At 43.1% G+C, this 17,436-nt stretch overlaps 1 protein-coding gene across 2 annotated transcripts in view; it reads left to right on the top strand.

Annotated features, from left to right (window-relative positions):
• Nucleotides 1–12,176: 12,176 nt before the first annotated feature.
• IFT56 (intraflagellar transport 56) overlaps nucleotides 12,177–17,436 on the top strand; it is a 49,360-nt gene continuing 44,100 nt past the window's right edge. The window contains exons 1-4 of one of the 2 annotated variants that reach the window (XM_004430706.3): nucleotides 12,177–12,259; nucleotides 12,752–12,889; nucleotides 15,353–15,445; nucleotides 16,830–16,944. In XM_004430706.3, the coding sequence (XP_004430763.1) occupies nucleotides 12,257–12,259; nucleotides 12,752–12,889; nucleotides 15,353–15,445; nucleotides 16,830–16,944 (349 nt within the window). In that variant the 5' untranslated portion in view covers nucleotides 12,177–12,256. Of the gene's footprint in view, nucleotides 12,260–12,288; nucleotides 12,414–12,751; nucleotides 12,890–15,352; nucleotides 15,446–16,829; nucleotides 16,945–17,436 lie in introns of those variants that run through there. The other variant, XM_087431573.1, reaches the window with a different exon arrangement.

Below are 17,436 nucleotides of genomic sequence, written 5' to 3' on the forward strand. Positions count from 1 at the left end.
GGATTCTTTCGAAGGAAGAGAAACTAAAAATGATCTCTGGGCGCTGGCAGAGTTTTTATAAAAAAGCCAGCTGAAAGCGGCGAATGACGCGAGTCTTGGGAACCCCCTTGAGGAGCCCTCTTTCTCCACCCGACACATCCCCTGAACGAATAGACCTGAGTGCGCACTTGCTCCGTGCTGGGCGCCCGGTATTGGTGAATCTTCACAACAACTCCACGAGTTAGATATTATCCTCGCTCTGTACTTGAGGAAGTAACGAGTAAACACGCACAGCCCTCGAGCTGGAGCCCGGATGCTACCCGAGGTTCCCCAAATCTGGCCCCCAGACCCCAGATCGTGGTCCGTTTGGCCAGGACCAACGTGCACTTTCTCCCATGCCCTCCTAAAGAACAGCGATTATTACTCTCCTTCCTTTTTGCCTTCTCACAAGCTTTCTGAAGAACCCCGTCTTGACACATTCTTGTCTGTGTCTATCGCTAACAGCGGTGTCCCGGACACCGCTTAGTCCCTGGTGGCAAGTACTCACAGACGAGCAGGCTTAGACACATCCCAAGATTTTAGATAGGTTCTCTTTAGGTATTTGGACAAGACCTTTTCCCCCTGCGGGGACCCACGTAGGCCCCAAGAGTTGGTATAAAGATTATTTTAAAGTGAAAACATTTGAGCTACAGATGATGCAGAAAGAAACTTTATCTGAACTTCTCTTAATCTGCTAAAGCAGAGCCTCCAGAAAATACACTTACCATTAACCCTTTTCCAAGAGAGTTTCCTGTTCATTCAGCTGCCTTGGAGACAGACTGCCCATTTCTATTAGCATCAAAAAGCCCAATAGAACCTTCCATACTCTCCCATTGAAGTCCTAAACCCCACTACCCCTTTTGTTAAATTGAGATATATAAAGTTACTTTGGGCTATTTCAGGAGTTTTCCATTACTGGAACCTCCCCCCTCCCAATGTGTGAACAAATCTTGTCTTTTCTCCTGTTAATCTGTCTATTGTCAGTTAATTTGCAGGCCTCCAATCACTGGACCCAAATTGGAAGAGGAAAAAGTTGGAAGTTGGAAGAGTGTTTTTCCTCCCAACACTCCCAGGTAAAAGAAGTGCATCACTGATCAGATAAGAAATAAACCTTTTTTAAAAATGATAGAATTTGGTTGTCAAACTAGAAATTCTTCAAAATGACTAATGGGAATTCTCCTGTTTGGTAATTCGAGGTAGATGAACTGTTGGCTCGGGAATAGAGTACTTTAGTAATGAACACCAGCCAAACGTGGGGCCTGCACAGGATCATCTGACTTCTTGTTCCCTCTAGCAATTTCTTCTACAGTTGCCTTTTTTTTTTTTTTTTTTGGTGAGGAAGATCAGCCCTGAGCTAACATCCATGCCAATCCTCCTCTTTTTGCTGAGGAAGACGAGCTCTGAGGTAACATCTATTGCCAATCCTCCTCCTTTTTTTTCCCCCCAAAGCCCCAGTAGATAGTTGTATGTCATAGTTGCACATCCTTCTAGTTGCTGTATGTGGGACTTGGCCTCAGCATGGCTGGAGAAGCGGTGTGTAGGTGTGCACAGGGATCTGAACCCAGGGCCACCAGCAGCGGTGCTCAGGCACTTAATGGCTAAGCCGGGGGGCCGGCCCCTATAGTTACCTTTCAATTCACTTGGCCTTATTTGTGGTCTGACAGGTTCCCAGGGACTGAGCTTTTGTTGTCTAATTGATTAAATTCAGCACAGTATCTTCTGTGTGGCCTTTATGGTAGTTATGCTGAACATGTCGAAGTTTAAGAAATAGTCCCTGTACTCAAGGAGCTTGTGTTTGGGAAGACATGAAAAAACATTAAAACATAAGGAAATCAGGGGTTAAATGCTGCAATGGGTATATAGGAGATTGGAAAAGGAGTACGGTTTGGTTAGAGTGGTTAGGAATAGAGATATAAAATCCCCTCAATTCGAGGCCATGAAAAACGATGCAAGGGGTTGTGGGAAGGGAAAAAGCAGACATTTTGGGAAATTTTAAAATTTGTATCGTCACAGGTTGGGTTCTCCAGGAAGCAGATACTGATATGAAGTTAAGGATACAGAAGATTTCCGGGGATGTAACACCAGAGAAAGTCAAGGAAAGAAGCAGGATTGATCTGTGGCAGCTGTCAGGCGGCGATGTAGACCTGACAGTCTCTGCCAGCCTGACAGGGAGCAAGTCTAGCCTTGGGCAGAAAGGCCTAGGCCCTTGTACCCTGCCTTGCTTCGTCATTGGCGGGGGCCGTGAAGAAATGTGTGACTTCAGCTGAAACACTGAGGCGGATCCTGAAGGAGCTAAAGCTGGAGACTATCAGCTAAACATACTCCTTGCAGCTGGGCAGCAAGCCCTGGCTTGAAGGAGGATCTGAGTAACCCATTATGTCTGCTATCGTGCACCCTTTGTGCCACATGGATCTATTTCTCCATCAGTATTCAGGGAACAGCTCCTTCAGGGCTCTGATGGGCCCTGCTCTTCCTGAAAGAAAACTTAGAGAAGTTAATAGGATGAACTATAGCCCCTGTCACTGCAATCAGTTGCAAGATCACAGCTGCTCCTCATCATACCTGTCCACCACTATCCATTCTAATTCCCCTCACCCTCGGCTACCACCTCACCTGGTCTCAGTAGCTTACCTGAGTGGACACCCTAAATCCTCATTCCTAAGGTGTCTGAGCATCATCTCAGACCAGGCTTTCTGCTCTTGTGTCTATTCACAGTCACAGTTGGGCAAAAGAGTACCAACTGGCACCCAAATAGGTCACCAGAGTCCGTACATATTTCTCCCCAGTCCCTGTCTAACAGCGGCCCTATCTCCTCCTGCTGACCAAGTCAGTTACCTCTGATAATACGGCGTTCCCTTGCCTTACCTGCTAGTCTCTGACCATTAGGAAGCCAAAGTGCCTGGTGGCAGCCATAAGTTGTAGTCCAGTGGGATCTTTGCTGTGTCCCCAGGCAAAAATGTGCTCCTTTTGGAGACCAAGACCTCTAACTCTGCAAAGCCCAGAGTTGTGGGGACAGGGAAGCCCAGTGGGTCATTGGAATGACGCTAAGGGGGCCACTCATGCTTCCGCCCATTGTTTCAAGACTCACGTACTCTTTCTGTTGGGGACACAGCACCATAATCAGACACTAAGTTGTCTGATTGAAGTCATATCCCTTGATGTCCTGGAGGAGATGTCATCACTACAGTGTATTGCCTTCATGCTGGATCTTGAGCTGCATCTTTAACTGGCCATTCCAATATTTGTCTATCCAGTAGCTTCTGGGTCGTGAGGTGTGTGATATGACCAGCGGATCCCATGTTCATGGGCCCACTCCCCCATTTCCTGTGCCACGAAGAGAGTCCTCTGGTAGGATGCTATGTTATGTGGGATTCCATGTCTGTGGATCAGGCGATCTTTAAGTCCCTAGAGATTGGTGCTATGGAGGTCCTGCAGGCAGGAAAGGCAACCCCATACCTGGAATCTGTCTATTCCAGTGAGAGCAAACTGCTGGCCCTTCCAGGACAAAAGAAGCCCAATGTAGTCACCTGGTCACCAAGTAGCCTATTGGTCTCCTTAAGGAATAGAGCTTAGCATCGGTCATTATGGCTGGTAGATTGGACATTCAGAGGTGGTAGTACCTATATTCGTTTTGGTAAATTGATAGTCCATGCATTGCCTCCATCTCTGTCACCATAGCCTCTTTGTTCAGTTACCCATCATGCAGCAATGAGGGGAAAGGGGTCTGTGACAAAGGCTGGCTACATTAACAGGTGGGAGCTATCACAGTAGGGAAGGATCACAAGGATGCAATGGAGGGTTAGCCTGATTTCCAAGTATGTCAATGCCAACTATACATTTTGGGGTTAGAGGAATGACAACCAGTGGGTTCATGGACCCAGGGGACCCATTGTAAGCTCGACCTCAATCAGGCCTCCATTTGCTCCCACTCTAACATGGGAGCCACGAAGATGCTTCAGGTGGCGTGGCAGAGTATTGGTGACCTCTGACCTTGTGCCCAACAGTCATCAAAATGTCTGGGTACTCTCTTCTGTCATCCACGTAAATGTTGTAGATCTCCCTGGGGAAGGATTGGAGGAACAATTCTAGCTCATTCTTGCCATCATGTTGCAGGTCCTTCTCCCTGAGGACCTGGCCACCTCTTCAGTCACTGGGTTCTGAGTCCGAACACTGGTTCAGGTACAGAAAGTGGGCCAGGAATTGTGACTTTTTATTGGGGTGACCATCCTCCTCATTGTCCTGTTTATTAATTCTTGTTCTTTTTAGATTACACATGTTAAACAGTATTTTGTGTGCTACCCATCTATTTTCCTCCTAGGGAAACTGTTCTATTCACAGTCCCTACAGCTCTTTACAGGTCAGGCCCCCTGGCTGCCACTCTGACTTAGTCATTACAAGCCCTGGCTTCTGCAGGAAAGGGCCATCACATGGTGTCTATTGCATCAGGGCCTATCATCCCCATTGCTATTACTGAGCCAGGTTCCAGGACAGCCCCTCCTTCCATCAGTTATGTCCTGCAGGGGAAGCACCACTGAACTTCTTAGTGACGTTGGTGTCCCTCTCACCAGTGTGTTCCTGACAGCCTTGATGAATGTGATTCCTCTGAGCCATCCTGTGAAGCCTAATTCTCTGGTGGATCTTCTGGCCTAACATCATATATCTATTCCAGCACATCCACTTTTCTGAGTCTTTTAATCCTTTCTTCTACTGTTGGCCCCAGAAATTTAGTCATTTCAACCTCACGTGTCATGGGCCATCACTTTCCTAGGCTTCCAGGAACCACCTGGCAGCAATTTTGCATAATCCCCTAGTCCTTCCAGGATGCTAAATCTTGTATCCTGAGACAGTGCTCTTACATCAATAAATTCTCCTGTATACAGTCTTATATCCCAGCTCGCTTGAAAGAGCAGTTTTCTCAGAATGGTAAGCTTGGAAATCAAAAGAGATCACTCATTTTAGAGGATTGACAAGGAAAGGATTAGAGAGGAGAGGAGAGAAGAGGGAAGGAGAGGAGAGGAATTATTCAGGTAACTAGAGAGAGATTTTTTGTTTGTTTGATTGCTTGTGTATTAGTGTTGTTTTACTAGAAGATCTGGGCATATATGAGAATTTCAAAAAAATAAATCTGGGGAGAGTGCAAAGCTACAGTTGCAAGGGCACATTAGCCTGATATCAGGCCATGTGAGTCCGTTGAACCACCAATCAGAGAGGAAAGCAAAACATACACAAGGCAGTGATGAGTCAGCTATGTTAAGTCATAGAAGGAAGTTAAAAGTACATAAACATCAAAGGGTTGAGTCAGATGGAATGTCCAAAGTTCACAGCAAACAGGTGTTCTCCAGGAAATACGGGAGTCAAGGGAGTCATTAGTCAATTGGTGAGACAGACCAGGGCTGACAGAGGTGGGGAGCAGGCAGAGGGGTTTCCCCTAGATTGAACCTGCCTAGCAGCAAGCCTCCCGGAAGAACTGAACTGGGGAGGGATGGAGCTGTGGGTGTAGTGGAGTGGTGAACTTGAAAGTGAGAAAGGCATTCCCTCTTTGAGGATAAATTTACAGATTTTGCTTTGGCGGTGTTAAAATGGGGAACTTCAGGCTGCAAACCTTCTTCTAGTAACACTAGTCTGAAAGCAGAAGCGATGGGCGTGTAGCAATCTGGAGGTGACGCTAACTTGGTGATGATGGCCGGATGTGGCACCCAGCTGACTCCCAACGAGTTTCACCTCCTGCTATTTGCACCCTTGTGTAGTCCGCTCCCACAGTAAATAGGAGTGATCTGTGTAATGAATAGGACAGTACAGAAACCACAGTGTGAGTTCTACATCTAGGTCATCCAAAACATTGTAACTTAACATTGTAAACTCCTTGTTTACTCTTTTTTTTTTTAAACATTTTTATTTATTTATTTATTTTTCCCCCAAAGTCCCAGTAGATAGTTGTATGTCATAGATGCACATCCTTCCAGTTGCTGTATGTGGGACGCGGCCCCAGCATGGCCAGAGAAGCGGTACGTCGGTGCACGCCCAGGATCCGAACCCAGGCCGCCAGCAGTGGAGCGCTCGCACCCAACCGCCAAGCCATGGGGCCAGCCCATCCTTGTTTACTCTTTCATCACTCCCTCTGGGGAAGCTAGTTGTTATGCTGTGTGGACACTCAAGCAGCCCTATGGAGAGGTCCATATGGCAAGTGACAAAGGCCCCCTGCCAACAGCCAGCACTAACTTCTCAGGCATGTGGGTGAGCCACTTGGAATGGGATCCTTCAGCTCCAGTCAAGATATCAAGTGACCACAGTCCCAGCTGACAGCTTGACTTCAACCTCAGGAGAGACTCTGAGCCAGAACCACCCAGCTAAGCTCCTCAGCAGAAACCATGGGAGATAAGAATATTGATCATTTTAAGCTATTATGCTTTGGGGTAAATTGTTATGCAGTGGTGGATAATTAATACAGTATACCCAAACACACAAAGTACAAAGGTCCAAAACACAAAGTAACGTGGACTGTTTAAGGAAACTGGGTAAGGTAATCAGGTCCAGAGGAGGACTGAAAGAATGGATTAAGTGAAGAGAGCAGATGAGAGGGAGTGGGCATTACAACAGGTTATCAGGTCGTGTGTGGCTGGACAGAGATTACAGAGAACTTGAGATCTCTGAGACTAGTGTAGAGAAGGTCAAGGCAGGAATGGGCATGGCAGGCAGAGAGGCCCAGCAGCAGGCTGCACCTGGGTGGACTTTCATGGCTTGGGCTTCTTCCTTGAGTACTATTCCACCTGGGATGGGATGGGATTGAGACTGTGCCCTAAATCCCAAGGCACTGGTGGGATGTTAACAAGACCACTAGACCCTGAGCATTTACTATGTGTTAAGTGCTTTTTTGTGTGTGTGTGTGAGGAAGATCAGTGCTGAGCTAACATCCGTGCTGATCCTCCTCTTTTTACTGAGGAAGACTGGCTCTGAGCTAACATCTATTGCCAATCCTCCTCCTTTTTCTTTTTCCCCCAAAGCCCCAGTAGATAGCCACATGTCATAGTTGCACATCCTTCTAGTCGCTGTATGTGGGATGCGGCCTCAGCGTGGCCGGAGAAGCGGTGCGTCAGTGTGTGCCCGGGATCCGAACCCAGGCCACCAGTAGCAGAGCGAGCTCACCTAACCGCTAAGCCACGGGGCCAGCCCCTGTTAAGTGCTTTTAATAATATGAAGACGTATGGGGCCAGCCGCATGGCCTACTGGTTAAGTTTGGCACACTCCACTTCAGCAGCCCAGGTTCAGTTCCTGGATGCTGACCTACATCACTCATCTGGGGCCATGCTGTGGCAGCGACCCACATACAAAATAGAGGAAGATTGGCACAGATGTTAGCTCAGGGCAAATCTTCCTCAGCAAAATGAGTGAATGAATGAATGAATGAATAAATAAATAAATAAAATGAAGACTTAAACAAAATGTGGCATATCCATACAATGAAACATTATTCCGCCATCAAAAGGAATGAAATACTGGTACTTGTTATTGACATGGATGAGCCTTGAAAACATTATACTAGGTGAAAGAAGCCAAACATAAAGGGTCACATACTGTATGATTCCACTTATATAAAACGTCCAGAATAGGCAAATCCATACAGACAGAAAATAGAATAATGGTTGCCAGGGCCTTAGGGAAAGAGGAATAGGGAGTGACAGGTTTCTTTTTGGGGTGATGAAAAGGTTCTAAAATTAGATAATGGTGATGCACAATCTTGTGAATGTACTAAAAAACCACTAAATTGTACACTTTAAAATAGTGAATTTTGTGGCATGCAAATTATATCTCATGAAAAAAATAATACGAAGACTGAAGCACATGTAATAGCACTGACAGTGTGCCCAGCACTATTCTAAATGCTTTCTGTATATAATTCATTTAACTTTCACAACCAATGGGCCTAGGAACCAGGTACTATCATTAGCATTTTCTTTTTACAGGTGAGAAAACTGAAGCCCAGAGAGGTGAAGTGACTAGCTCAGGTCACACAGCAAAAGCAAGTGGTAGAGCCAGGAATTGAACGCAGGCAGTCTATCTCCTGAGGCTGCATGCTTAACCACTGGTATAGTACCTCTTGCTTGTAAATGATCTCAGGTGAGTCTCAAGCAAATCAGTGACATAGGTTTTACTTCCTTTATTTACAGGGGAAAATCTAAAACTCAGAGAGGTTAAGTAACCTGCTCAAGGTCACACAGGTAGGAAGCAAGGGAGGCAGGCTTCAAGTCCAGGTCCTGCTGACTCCAAAGCATGCAACCCTTTGTCACCTTCAGCTCTTGCTATCAGGCTGCCTTCAGCACCAGGGGATGAACTGAAATGACCTTCCCAGGAACCCACACCTCTGCAGCTGGCTGACACGGAGTTCCTTCTCTTGGGGCTCACCTAATTGCAATGCCTGGTATTTTTCCTGTTTACATTTTATTATGTTGATATTGCTTTCTGATTTTCCAATCATCTTTCCAACAAATAAACAATTACAATAGCAATCAGAGGCTAAAAGTTATTTTTCTCAGTATCCTCACATGCACAAAGCCACTTGGTTTTAACTGGTGTAAATGCAAGTTACCTTTTATATTGAAATAAATATTGACTCCGCAGTCTTTAATTCATTTCTGTTAAAAATTTGGCCGTACAGAAGAATTTGGGAGTTTTCAAATAGATGTCTCTTTTTTATTTTAGATTATGGAAAATTTCTATACAAAAATAGAATGGCGTAATAAACACTCATATACTCACCACTCAGCTTCCACAATTATCATCTACAGATTTCTTATCATCTAGTTCTCAAACCTATTAGTAGTTCAACCATGGCTATATTATCTTTTAGTACTGGTTAAATCACTTTTTAAAAAGCAAATTAGGTGTCATTTCTTGGTTATAGATTTAGAGATAATTTACATTTTCTTCGTTTTAATTCTCAGTATCTTCCAAAATTTCCATGGTGAATACGTAGCATTTTTGGTGAATATGTAGTCCTACAACAACAAACGTATGTCTTTAGGAGTATATTTTCAAATGCTTAATCTCAGAGTCATTCTTGCTCTTGCTTAGAACAGTCAGAAAGGAGTCCTCTCCCCTTGAGCCCATATAACTCACTAGGAGAGAGTGGAATAAAATTTGTTTTTCAAAACATTCTTTTTTTTTTGTGAGGAAGATCAGCCCTGAGCTAACATCCATGCCAATCCTCCTCTTTTTGCTGAGGAAGACTGGCCCTGAGCTAACATCTGTGCCCATCTTCCTCCACTTTATGCGGGATGCCACCACAGCATGGCCTGACAAGCGGTGCGTCGGTGCACGCCCAGGATCCCAACCCGGGCCGCCAGCAGCAGAGCGCACACACTTAACTGCTACGCCATCGGGCCAGCCCCTAAAACATTCTTTTTGATGGTAAGGTAGAATATTTGTGAAACTAGTGAACAAAAGAAGAAAAAAACTAACAGCACTCAATAGAACTGATGAATAGAGTTACTGTGCTTCTGTAGCAGAAACGTTGAGGGTTCTTCTTTTCATGAGACTTTTTCCTTAAGGAAAATCCACTCTAGCAAGAAATGCCAAAACTTCTACTGTCTTTCTCATTCCCTCAGCAACTCATGGCTCAAGGACCAGGTGTCAGTATCACTGTGCATCAGGGCTAAATTGGAGTAACAGAGACTCTGGAACATCACTCTGAGCTCAGATCTGGATTCTCTTAAAACAAAAAACTAAAAACAACAAGAAAATAGATTTAGCAAGACACAATTTACATATCATAAAATTCACTTGTTTTAATTGTACAAGTCAATATTTTTCAGTAAGTTTATATAGTCGTATAACTATCATCAAAATCTGGATTATTTTTTACAATCCCTCAGAAACTGCAGTTCTGTTGCAACTGCGATAAGGTTGCAAGTTCCAACTTTGCCTTTTAAACCCATGCAACCAGCTTTTGCGTGTCTATGTTATTATGTGTTTCATAACACCTTACATTCTTAGAGCTGTAGCTGGGAACAATAGCTTCTTCTCAAGCACACTCAATGCCATATTCTGCCTTCATAATTACAGCTATAGTTCAAACAGCCTCTGCAGGAATTTAGAGGCTTAAAGCAGTATCACCTCTGCTGGAAATCAGAGATCATTTCAACAGATATAGCAAGATCAACAGGGTTGTTTACAGCATTATCAGCGACATTGCCCTTAGACCCTGGAGAGGGGCCCCTGCTCTGGGCTCCGTGTTCTAACTGCACCCTACACCAGGTGTGAAGAGGCCATGAAGCTAAGGGGTTTTTGCAGCCCTCCTCACCATGCTTTGGTGCCCAGGACTCTGAACTCCCTGCCCATACAATCCCAAGCCTGGTTCCACACCTGTGCAGGTCTCTTCCCTCCATCTGTCCTCCCCTTAAGTCTGTCAGAGGATGACAGCTCACAGAAGAGTGGGTGACTACAGCTTACATTTATAGGCTGGGTGTCCACAGATGCACAAAGTCCCTCATGGTGCGGATGGAGTCTGGGCAGAGAAGAGAAGGGAATGGGCTGAGGGCTGGGGCTGGCTCTCTCCACACTGCCACCTCCAGCAACAGAATTCTGAGAATTCTAAATTGGAGCCTGACCTTCTTCATGATGGTATATTTGTCAGGGTAGGAGGATAAAACATTTTATTTAACTGTTTGCTAGGCTGATTTAAAATTTTTCAATATTTAGATGTGGTATGTAGACCTCTGTTTGTATGATTTCATTTATAGGAAATGCCCAGAATAGGCAAATCCACAGAGACAGAAAATAGATTAGTGGTTGCCCGAGGCTGGGGGAGGAGGGGAATGATGAATGACTGCTGATGTATGTGGGGTTTCTTTTGGGGATGATGAAAGTGTTCTGGAATTTGATAGTTGTGATAGATACACAACACTATGAATATACAAAAAGTCACTGAATTGTACACTTTACACTTGATCTTAGCCAAAAGGCCAAGAAGTGATGAATTGTACACTTTAAAAGGGTGAGTTTTATGGTGTTTGAATGATATCACAACAAAGCAATTGCAGAAAATACATAGACTATTCTGTAAAGAGCTAAAAATAATTTTGTTTTAAATTCAACCAAAAGTAGGGATATTTCTGATATTTGGAACCAAAAGAATTATAAGTTGTGCTGGCGAATTTGTGCATCTCTGAAGCCTACGCAAATGCTTGTCTGTATGTCTGTATGTCTCTATGTATCGATGTTTGCGTGCATACAAAAGTCTATGTATCAGTGAATTAAGATAGTTTCATTCATTTACTCTTCAAGTGATGGCGAAGGCGGGGGGAGGGAGGCAGAGGCTGGAGGGAGAAGAGGATGCAAAAGAATCTAAGAAATCATACCTTCTTTCAATGAGCTTATGGTCTCTATAAAACTAGTTAATCAGGTGGTATGTAATGTAATTCAACTGTAGGTAATGTAATTACCTACACACTTGGGGGAATTACTTCACTTCTCCAGATGTTAGTTCCTTAGTCTGTTAATTCTCAGGGTTGGCCTGGATGTCCTTTGAGGTCCCTTCCAGCTCTAACACTCGACGATTCGCTGGCTTTAGACTACCTTTGCAGCCGTGTTCACTGCGTTCAGAAGGAAGATAGATGAATTAAGTCCGACTACCTTTGCAGCCGTGTTCACTGCGTTCAGAAGGAAGATAGATGAATTAAGTCCGCCAAACAACACATATTTATGACAGTTCCATATTGCGTGTAAGTGTCGCTATGGAAATAAGAAAGTGTATTTTCGTGAACTCCCGCTTCCTAAGGCCAGCTGCCTCGGTTCAGCAGGTACTCGTTCGTAGCTCTCCGCACCCGCCGGAGGCCGAGATCTCGCGCCAGTCAGCGCCGGGGGTTGCTATGGAGCCCAACGCGGCCCAAATCGGAAGTGGTCCTTGAAAATGACTTTCCCACGGAACTTGTATTTGAAAAACAATGCCATTCGAATTCGTTTTTTCCTAAAGTAAGTTCATAAACAGAGACACAAACTCTCAGTCCCAGCACAGAAAACGATGCTCTTTTCCTAAGACACGAACTACCACTCTTGCAGGGGCGGAAGCGGAACGGAACCAACAAGCGGAGGGCACCGCTTCTTCCGCGAGCGCTTATCTGGGACGGACCGGCCCCCGGCGGGGTTGCCGTGGATACGGAGCGAGCTCTGTGGGTGGAGAGACGCGCTGGGGCCCCGCCTTTGCTGTCTGTCTGCGGAGGGGGCTCCCAGAACCGACGCAAAGATGGTTAGTGGCTGTGAACAGTGAGGGAGGACTCTGAGTAGGCCCTGGGACTGGAGATTAGCGGTTCCCAGCACCCCTCTGGGTTAAGTCTAGGAGTGTCAGCAGAAGAGGATCTCCTTGCCCTCCCCGTGTTCCCCCCGGGAACAGGGATACAACTGTAAATACTTCGATGATTTCTTTCCTCCTGCTTCTCCGTGTCCCCACACCTGAGCTACGCGTGGGATGGAAAGCAGACAAGGAAAGGCTGCGATGCCAGAAGCTGCGCGAAAGCATGTCTTACCTCACTCTAATTGGAGAAGATGAAGTTGGGAGTAGCTGCTTGGTTCAGCTCAAGTACAGGGTGATGGCCACTTTAGTAAAATACGTGGTTAGAGAAAGAGTTTGAATAGGCTTCCCTGGGATTCGTTGTCAAGGGTTTGACCTGTAAATCCTGGAGCTGTCACACTCAGTCTAAAACTGACCATAGGAATTGGATCTTTGTTGTTTCTTTCACAGATGCTTTCAAGGGCCAAGCCTGCTGTGGGCGGGGACCTGCCGCCCACTGACAAAAGAAAGAAGAAAGGGAGGAAGATTCCAAAGCTAGAGGAGCTGCTTTCACAAAGAGATTTCACTGGAGCTATTACTCTGTTGGAGGTAATGTCCAAAGAAGGTTGCTTCTTAGGAGGTGAATTCAAGAACGTAGATTAATGCTTGGGTGAATGCTGGTTGCTATGCTGTTGGAAGAAGTGGGTGCATTCTGGGGCTTCCTTGAAATCTAGTCAGGTACAGATTCTAAGTTCCAAGTTAATTATAGACCTGATTAAAGATGAACTAAAAAGATAGACTTATTTCCTGAGGGACACTTTTAATTATGACTAGTCCCACTGATGGTGAGTCCAACCTAAAAATACAGAGGGACATTTAATACAGTGTCAGTTCACACACTGCTTTTCCCAACCCCTGACCATTTTATGATTTATTCCTATTATGTTATAAAATTTTGATCAAATCTAAATAATTCTACATGCTTATTGTCTAAAATATATCTTGAGAACATATTTCAAATTTCTGTGGCATCAGTTCTCAGCTTTTAATATGCCTCGCAATCACCTAGGGTACTTATTAAAACGTATCTTCCTGAACCCTGGCCTCAGAGATTTTGATTCTTTACAGAATCACTCTACAGTGGTGCTCAGCAACTCGCATTTTTGGTAAGAAGCCTAAGTACTTCTGAAGTGGATGGTCCAAGGACGCTGCACTTTGAGAAACTGCTTTGTGGGAAGTACATGTTATAGGAGAATGAAGGAATGCACCACAGAATGAAGAGGTGAAGAGTTTTGACAGCACAGCCAGGTTGTGTTGTGCTGCAATCATTTCTCCAAAGTACTACTGCAGCCATATTACTTGTAATCTATCAAGAGTAATTATTTTAATTAGCTTTATATAGCTTTCTCAGTCTTCCCTGTACAGTCCCTGTGTTAACTACGAGTGCTCTGGTATTGAGCACCTTGTTTCACTTTTTTTGGTGTCAGCTTTCTCATCTTTAAAGTGGGGGACTTGACTTGGAAGGACCTTCTAGCTCTGTAAATCAGTGGACTGAGTGGTAGATATTTGTCTAATTTTTGTCAGTATTGGTTTTTCTTCTCTATTTACTCTCAGGTAATGACCACATATCTCTTATTGTGTAATCCCACACTGCCTTTAAGTTGTCAGGGAGCTCTGCTCTATGCTTATATTCTTAGGTAGCTAGTCACAGTGCCATGATGTATGGGAATGAGAATTGCCTTGGTTGGGGGTGAAGAAGTCTCATGAGCTATACTGTGGCTCCAGGGAATTCTTGGGGCAAATTCAGGGAGACCTCAAGTGAAAATTTCTTCACACTTAAGGCACTGTACTCAAATGCACAGCATTTGGTAAGAGGAGGATTCCTAATGTTATGGAGTTAGCTACAGGAGTAAGTTCTTATTCCAGACAAGAGAGTATCAACGATGTCTTCATCTTGTAATGGTCAAGGCACCCGCAGTTCTGTAGCAATGATCTGTAAATATGCGTTGGCTCACTGTTTAATTTTTCACGCATGTTTTTGATGTATCACCGTGCAGGGTGAAATCTCACCTTACCGTGGTAGTTTAGACTCCTCCTTCAAGGTCTCCAAAACAGGACTTTTCTTTTGTTGGCTGAGGAATTCATAAACATTTTTTCACAATGGACATAAATGAGGCCAGTCTTCTGAACATCCTTGATTCTTGTAAGCCCTGGTAAACCTGTTCAAGGGTAATAGAATGATTTAATGGCTTGTCCTCAGCTAAAGCTCATAACCTATGAATAAATATATGTGTGAGCTAATGGGACCGGTTTGAAGTGTAAGGGTGAATGCAGAGCATGGAGGGTGAGAAATGGGCTTTGGAGTCAGTGGGCTGTGGTGGTCGCTGCCACCACACTTACTGGCTGTGTGGCCTTGAGTTCATTGCTAAATCTCTCTACCCTTCAGTTATTTGGCATTAAATACTTCACATAATTCTTATGTTCCTTATATATCACCCATTACGAGGCTAACTCTTAAATACTTTCTGGAATAAGGTCTCAGTAAATACAGAAAAACAAATGTGAAATATTTGAAAATATAAATTTCTGTGACACTTACAAGGTAATTGTGCTGAGTTCTGTAGATATAGGATTAACTAAATTGGGTATTGTCTTGGGGCCGACCCAGTGGTGTAGTGGTTAAGTTCAGTGCACTTCACTTTGGCAGCCCAGGTTTGCAGGTTCATATCCCAGGCGTGGTCCTACACTGCTCATCAAGCCATGCTGTGGCAGCGACCCACATACAAAATAGGGGAAGACTGGCACAGATGTTAGCACAGGGTCAATCTTCCTTAAGCTAAAAAGAGGAAGATTGGCAACAGATGTTAGCTCAGGGTGAGTCTTCCTCAGCAAAAGGAAAAAGAAAGTACTCTAAAAAATAAATAAATAATAAAATAAATTGAGTACTGTCTTGCTTCTATTACTTACAATTTCCTATTGTTCATCAGTAACTTAACATAGCAGTTTTTTAAACAGAGGGTTTACTAATCAAAGTTCTTCATGTTTTTTTTTCCCTAAAATTTTAACCTGAAGTTCAAACGTCATGTTGGGGAACATGAAGAGGATACTAATTTGTGGATTGGATACTGTGCTTTTCACCTGGGTGACTACAAGAGAGCTTTAGAGGTTAGTAAAAAAAAAATTTATAACAGAAGGGTTTTGAAAAGGTCATTAAGCTTTGTATTATAATAATATACACTCATGGTAAAGTTCAAACAATGTAGAAGGGAACAAAGTAAAAAGAAAAAAAGCCATCCTGTCTGCCTTCCCCAATCCTATTTTTTTGTTAACAGAGGCAACCATTGTCTCTTTTTTGATGTATTGCTTCAGAAATCTATATATGTTCAAATATATGTATATATATCTTGTTTACTTTTTGCTTTTAGATATATACTAATGAGATTGTTCAACATATTAACATTAGTATTTCTTAAAGAAATCTTAAGAAGAAAAATAAGCCCTTTTGATAAAGAATTTTCGTGATTCTTTTCTTAAAAGAAGTTCATTTTTATTTTGCTTGGTTAATTTCCGACATAGGAGAGAGTATATTGTGTTTATATTTTTACAAGTATTGTTTTGAAAGTTGTCTTTGTTGGTCGTCGTAAACCCTACCTATCTAATGAACAATCTATAGGATTATGGACCTAGATAAAATTATAGATGCCTTATGTCAAGCAATTTTTAATTCAGAAGTGAAATTGTTTAAACATTTCCCACATATTCTTACTCCCAAAAAAGTAATCTAAGGATATTTAAAGAACCTACATAACTAAAATGAAAGTGTCCAAGATCAGGTCATGAGGAGGTGAGATGAAGAACAAAAGCAACAAAATCAGTGAAGGAAAAGGGAAGATGTGAAAAGGACAGAGTAGAGGCTGGTAGTGTTTGTGAAAGATGTAGGAGAAAAGAGAGTAACCCAAATGTAGTCAGAAAAAGAAACAAAGGCATCGAGGAAAGACTGACAAATAGTAAAAGTATACGGAAAATGTAGTTGACAGAGTGAATCTCAGAAGTGTTCTTGGCAGGAAAAAAAATCCTTTTGTTTATTTATTTTAATTAATTAATTAAAAATACCTTTTTAAAATGTAAAGCCAAATAAACAAAGCCATAAAACAATTAGAATGAAGTGAAATTTGTTGTGTATTAAGGTTATCAGCTTTCAAGTTAACTGAACCTATGCATTTTTTATGAGGTATCTTTTCTATGTCTTTTTAAGTTAGCAAAAATAAAATATTTTAGTCACTTTTCATTTCTTCAGTTTGTTAGCCCATATCAATGTTAAAAGGGGGAAAAACAATCATAAGATTATATGAACCGTAGCCCTGCATGGTTAGGATTGAGCTTTAGGTTCAGTATTTAACCTTACAGGTCTAGAATAGTGGAGGAGCGTGTAGGATTCCCTAAATGTGAAGTTGCACAATCACAGTGAGAAATCCTGTTCTGTTATAGAAGAATGGCCCATAGATGGCTTTACTGCTGAAATGAGATGGCTGCTTAATATCTATTTCAGGAATATGAAAATGCGACAAAAGAGGAAAATTGCAATCCTGAAGTCTGGGTGAACCTAGCCTGTACCTACTTTTTTCTTGGAATGTATAAACAAGCTGAAGCAGCTGGATTTAAAGGTACAATGGGCCTTTTTAATATCTGGTATTCATCACTAATAGGAAGAGTCATTTTTGAGATTTTACAACTTAATTCCTTTTGCTATTGAGGAAAAACCAAGTGACATTAGAAAGCTAAAAAATAGCTTTACTCTTCAAAGAATATTGGATCTGAGCAACGTTTATGTGTAAAGAGAGAGTTAATCTCTGTGCTGCTTCCTCTCCCCACCCCACCTCCCCAGAAGCTATAGCCAAAAAGCAGAGGATGAGAGAAGAAAAAGGACAAGGTATCATTCTTAGGCCCCATCGTGGTAGGATATTCCTGCTGTTGGTAGGAATTGGGTATAGTCGTTCAGACTCTTAGGGATGTGGATTTTATAGCTGCTTTCCCTGCTTCTGAGTGAGAAGCCAAGCAATTTCAGCTTGAAGAATCCAGACTTCTTCCCTTTCACTTTATTTGTCATGACAGTCATCATAGGAGAACTGGACTCAAATTTGCAAATGAGAGTAGAG

Source organism: Ceratotherium simum, chromosome 1 (assembly GCF_057802395.1).
Source record: "Ceratotherium simum simum isolate JZ-2026a chromosome 1, ASM5780239v1, whole genome shotgun sequence".
Classification (NCBI taxonomy): Eukaryota; Metazoa; Chordata; class Mammalia; order Perissodactyla; family Rhinocerotidae; genus Ceratotherium; species Ceratotherium simum.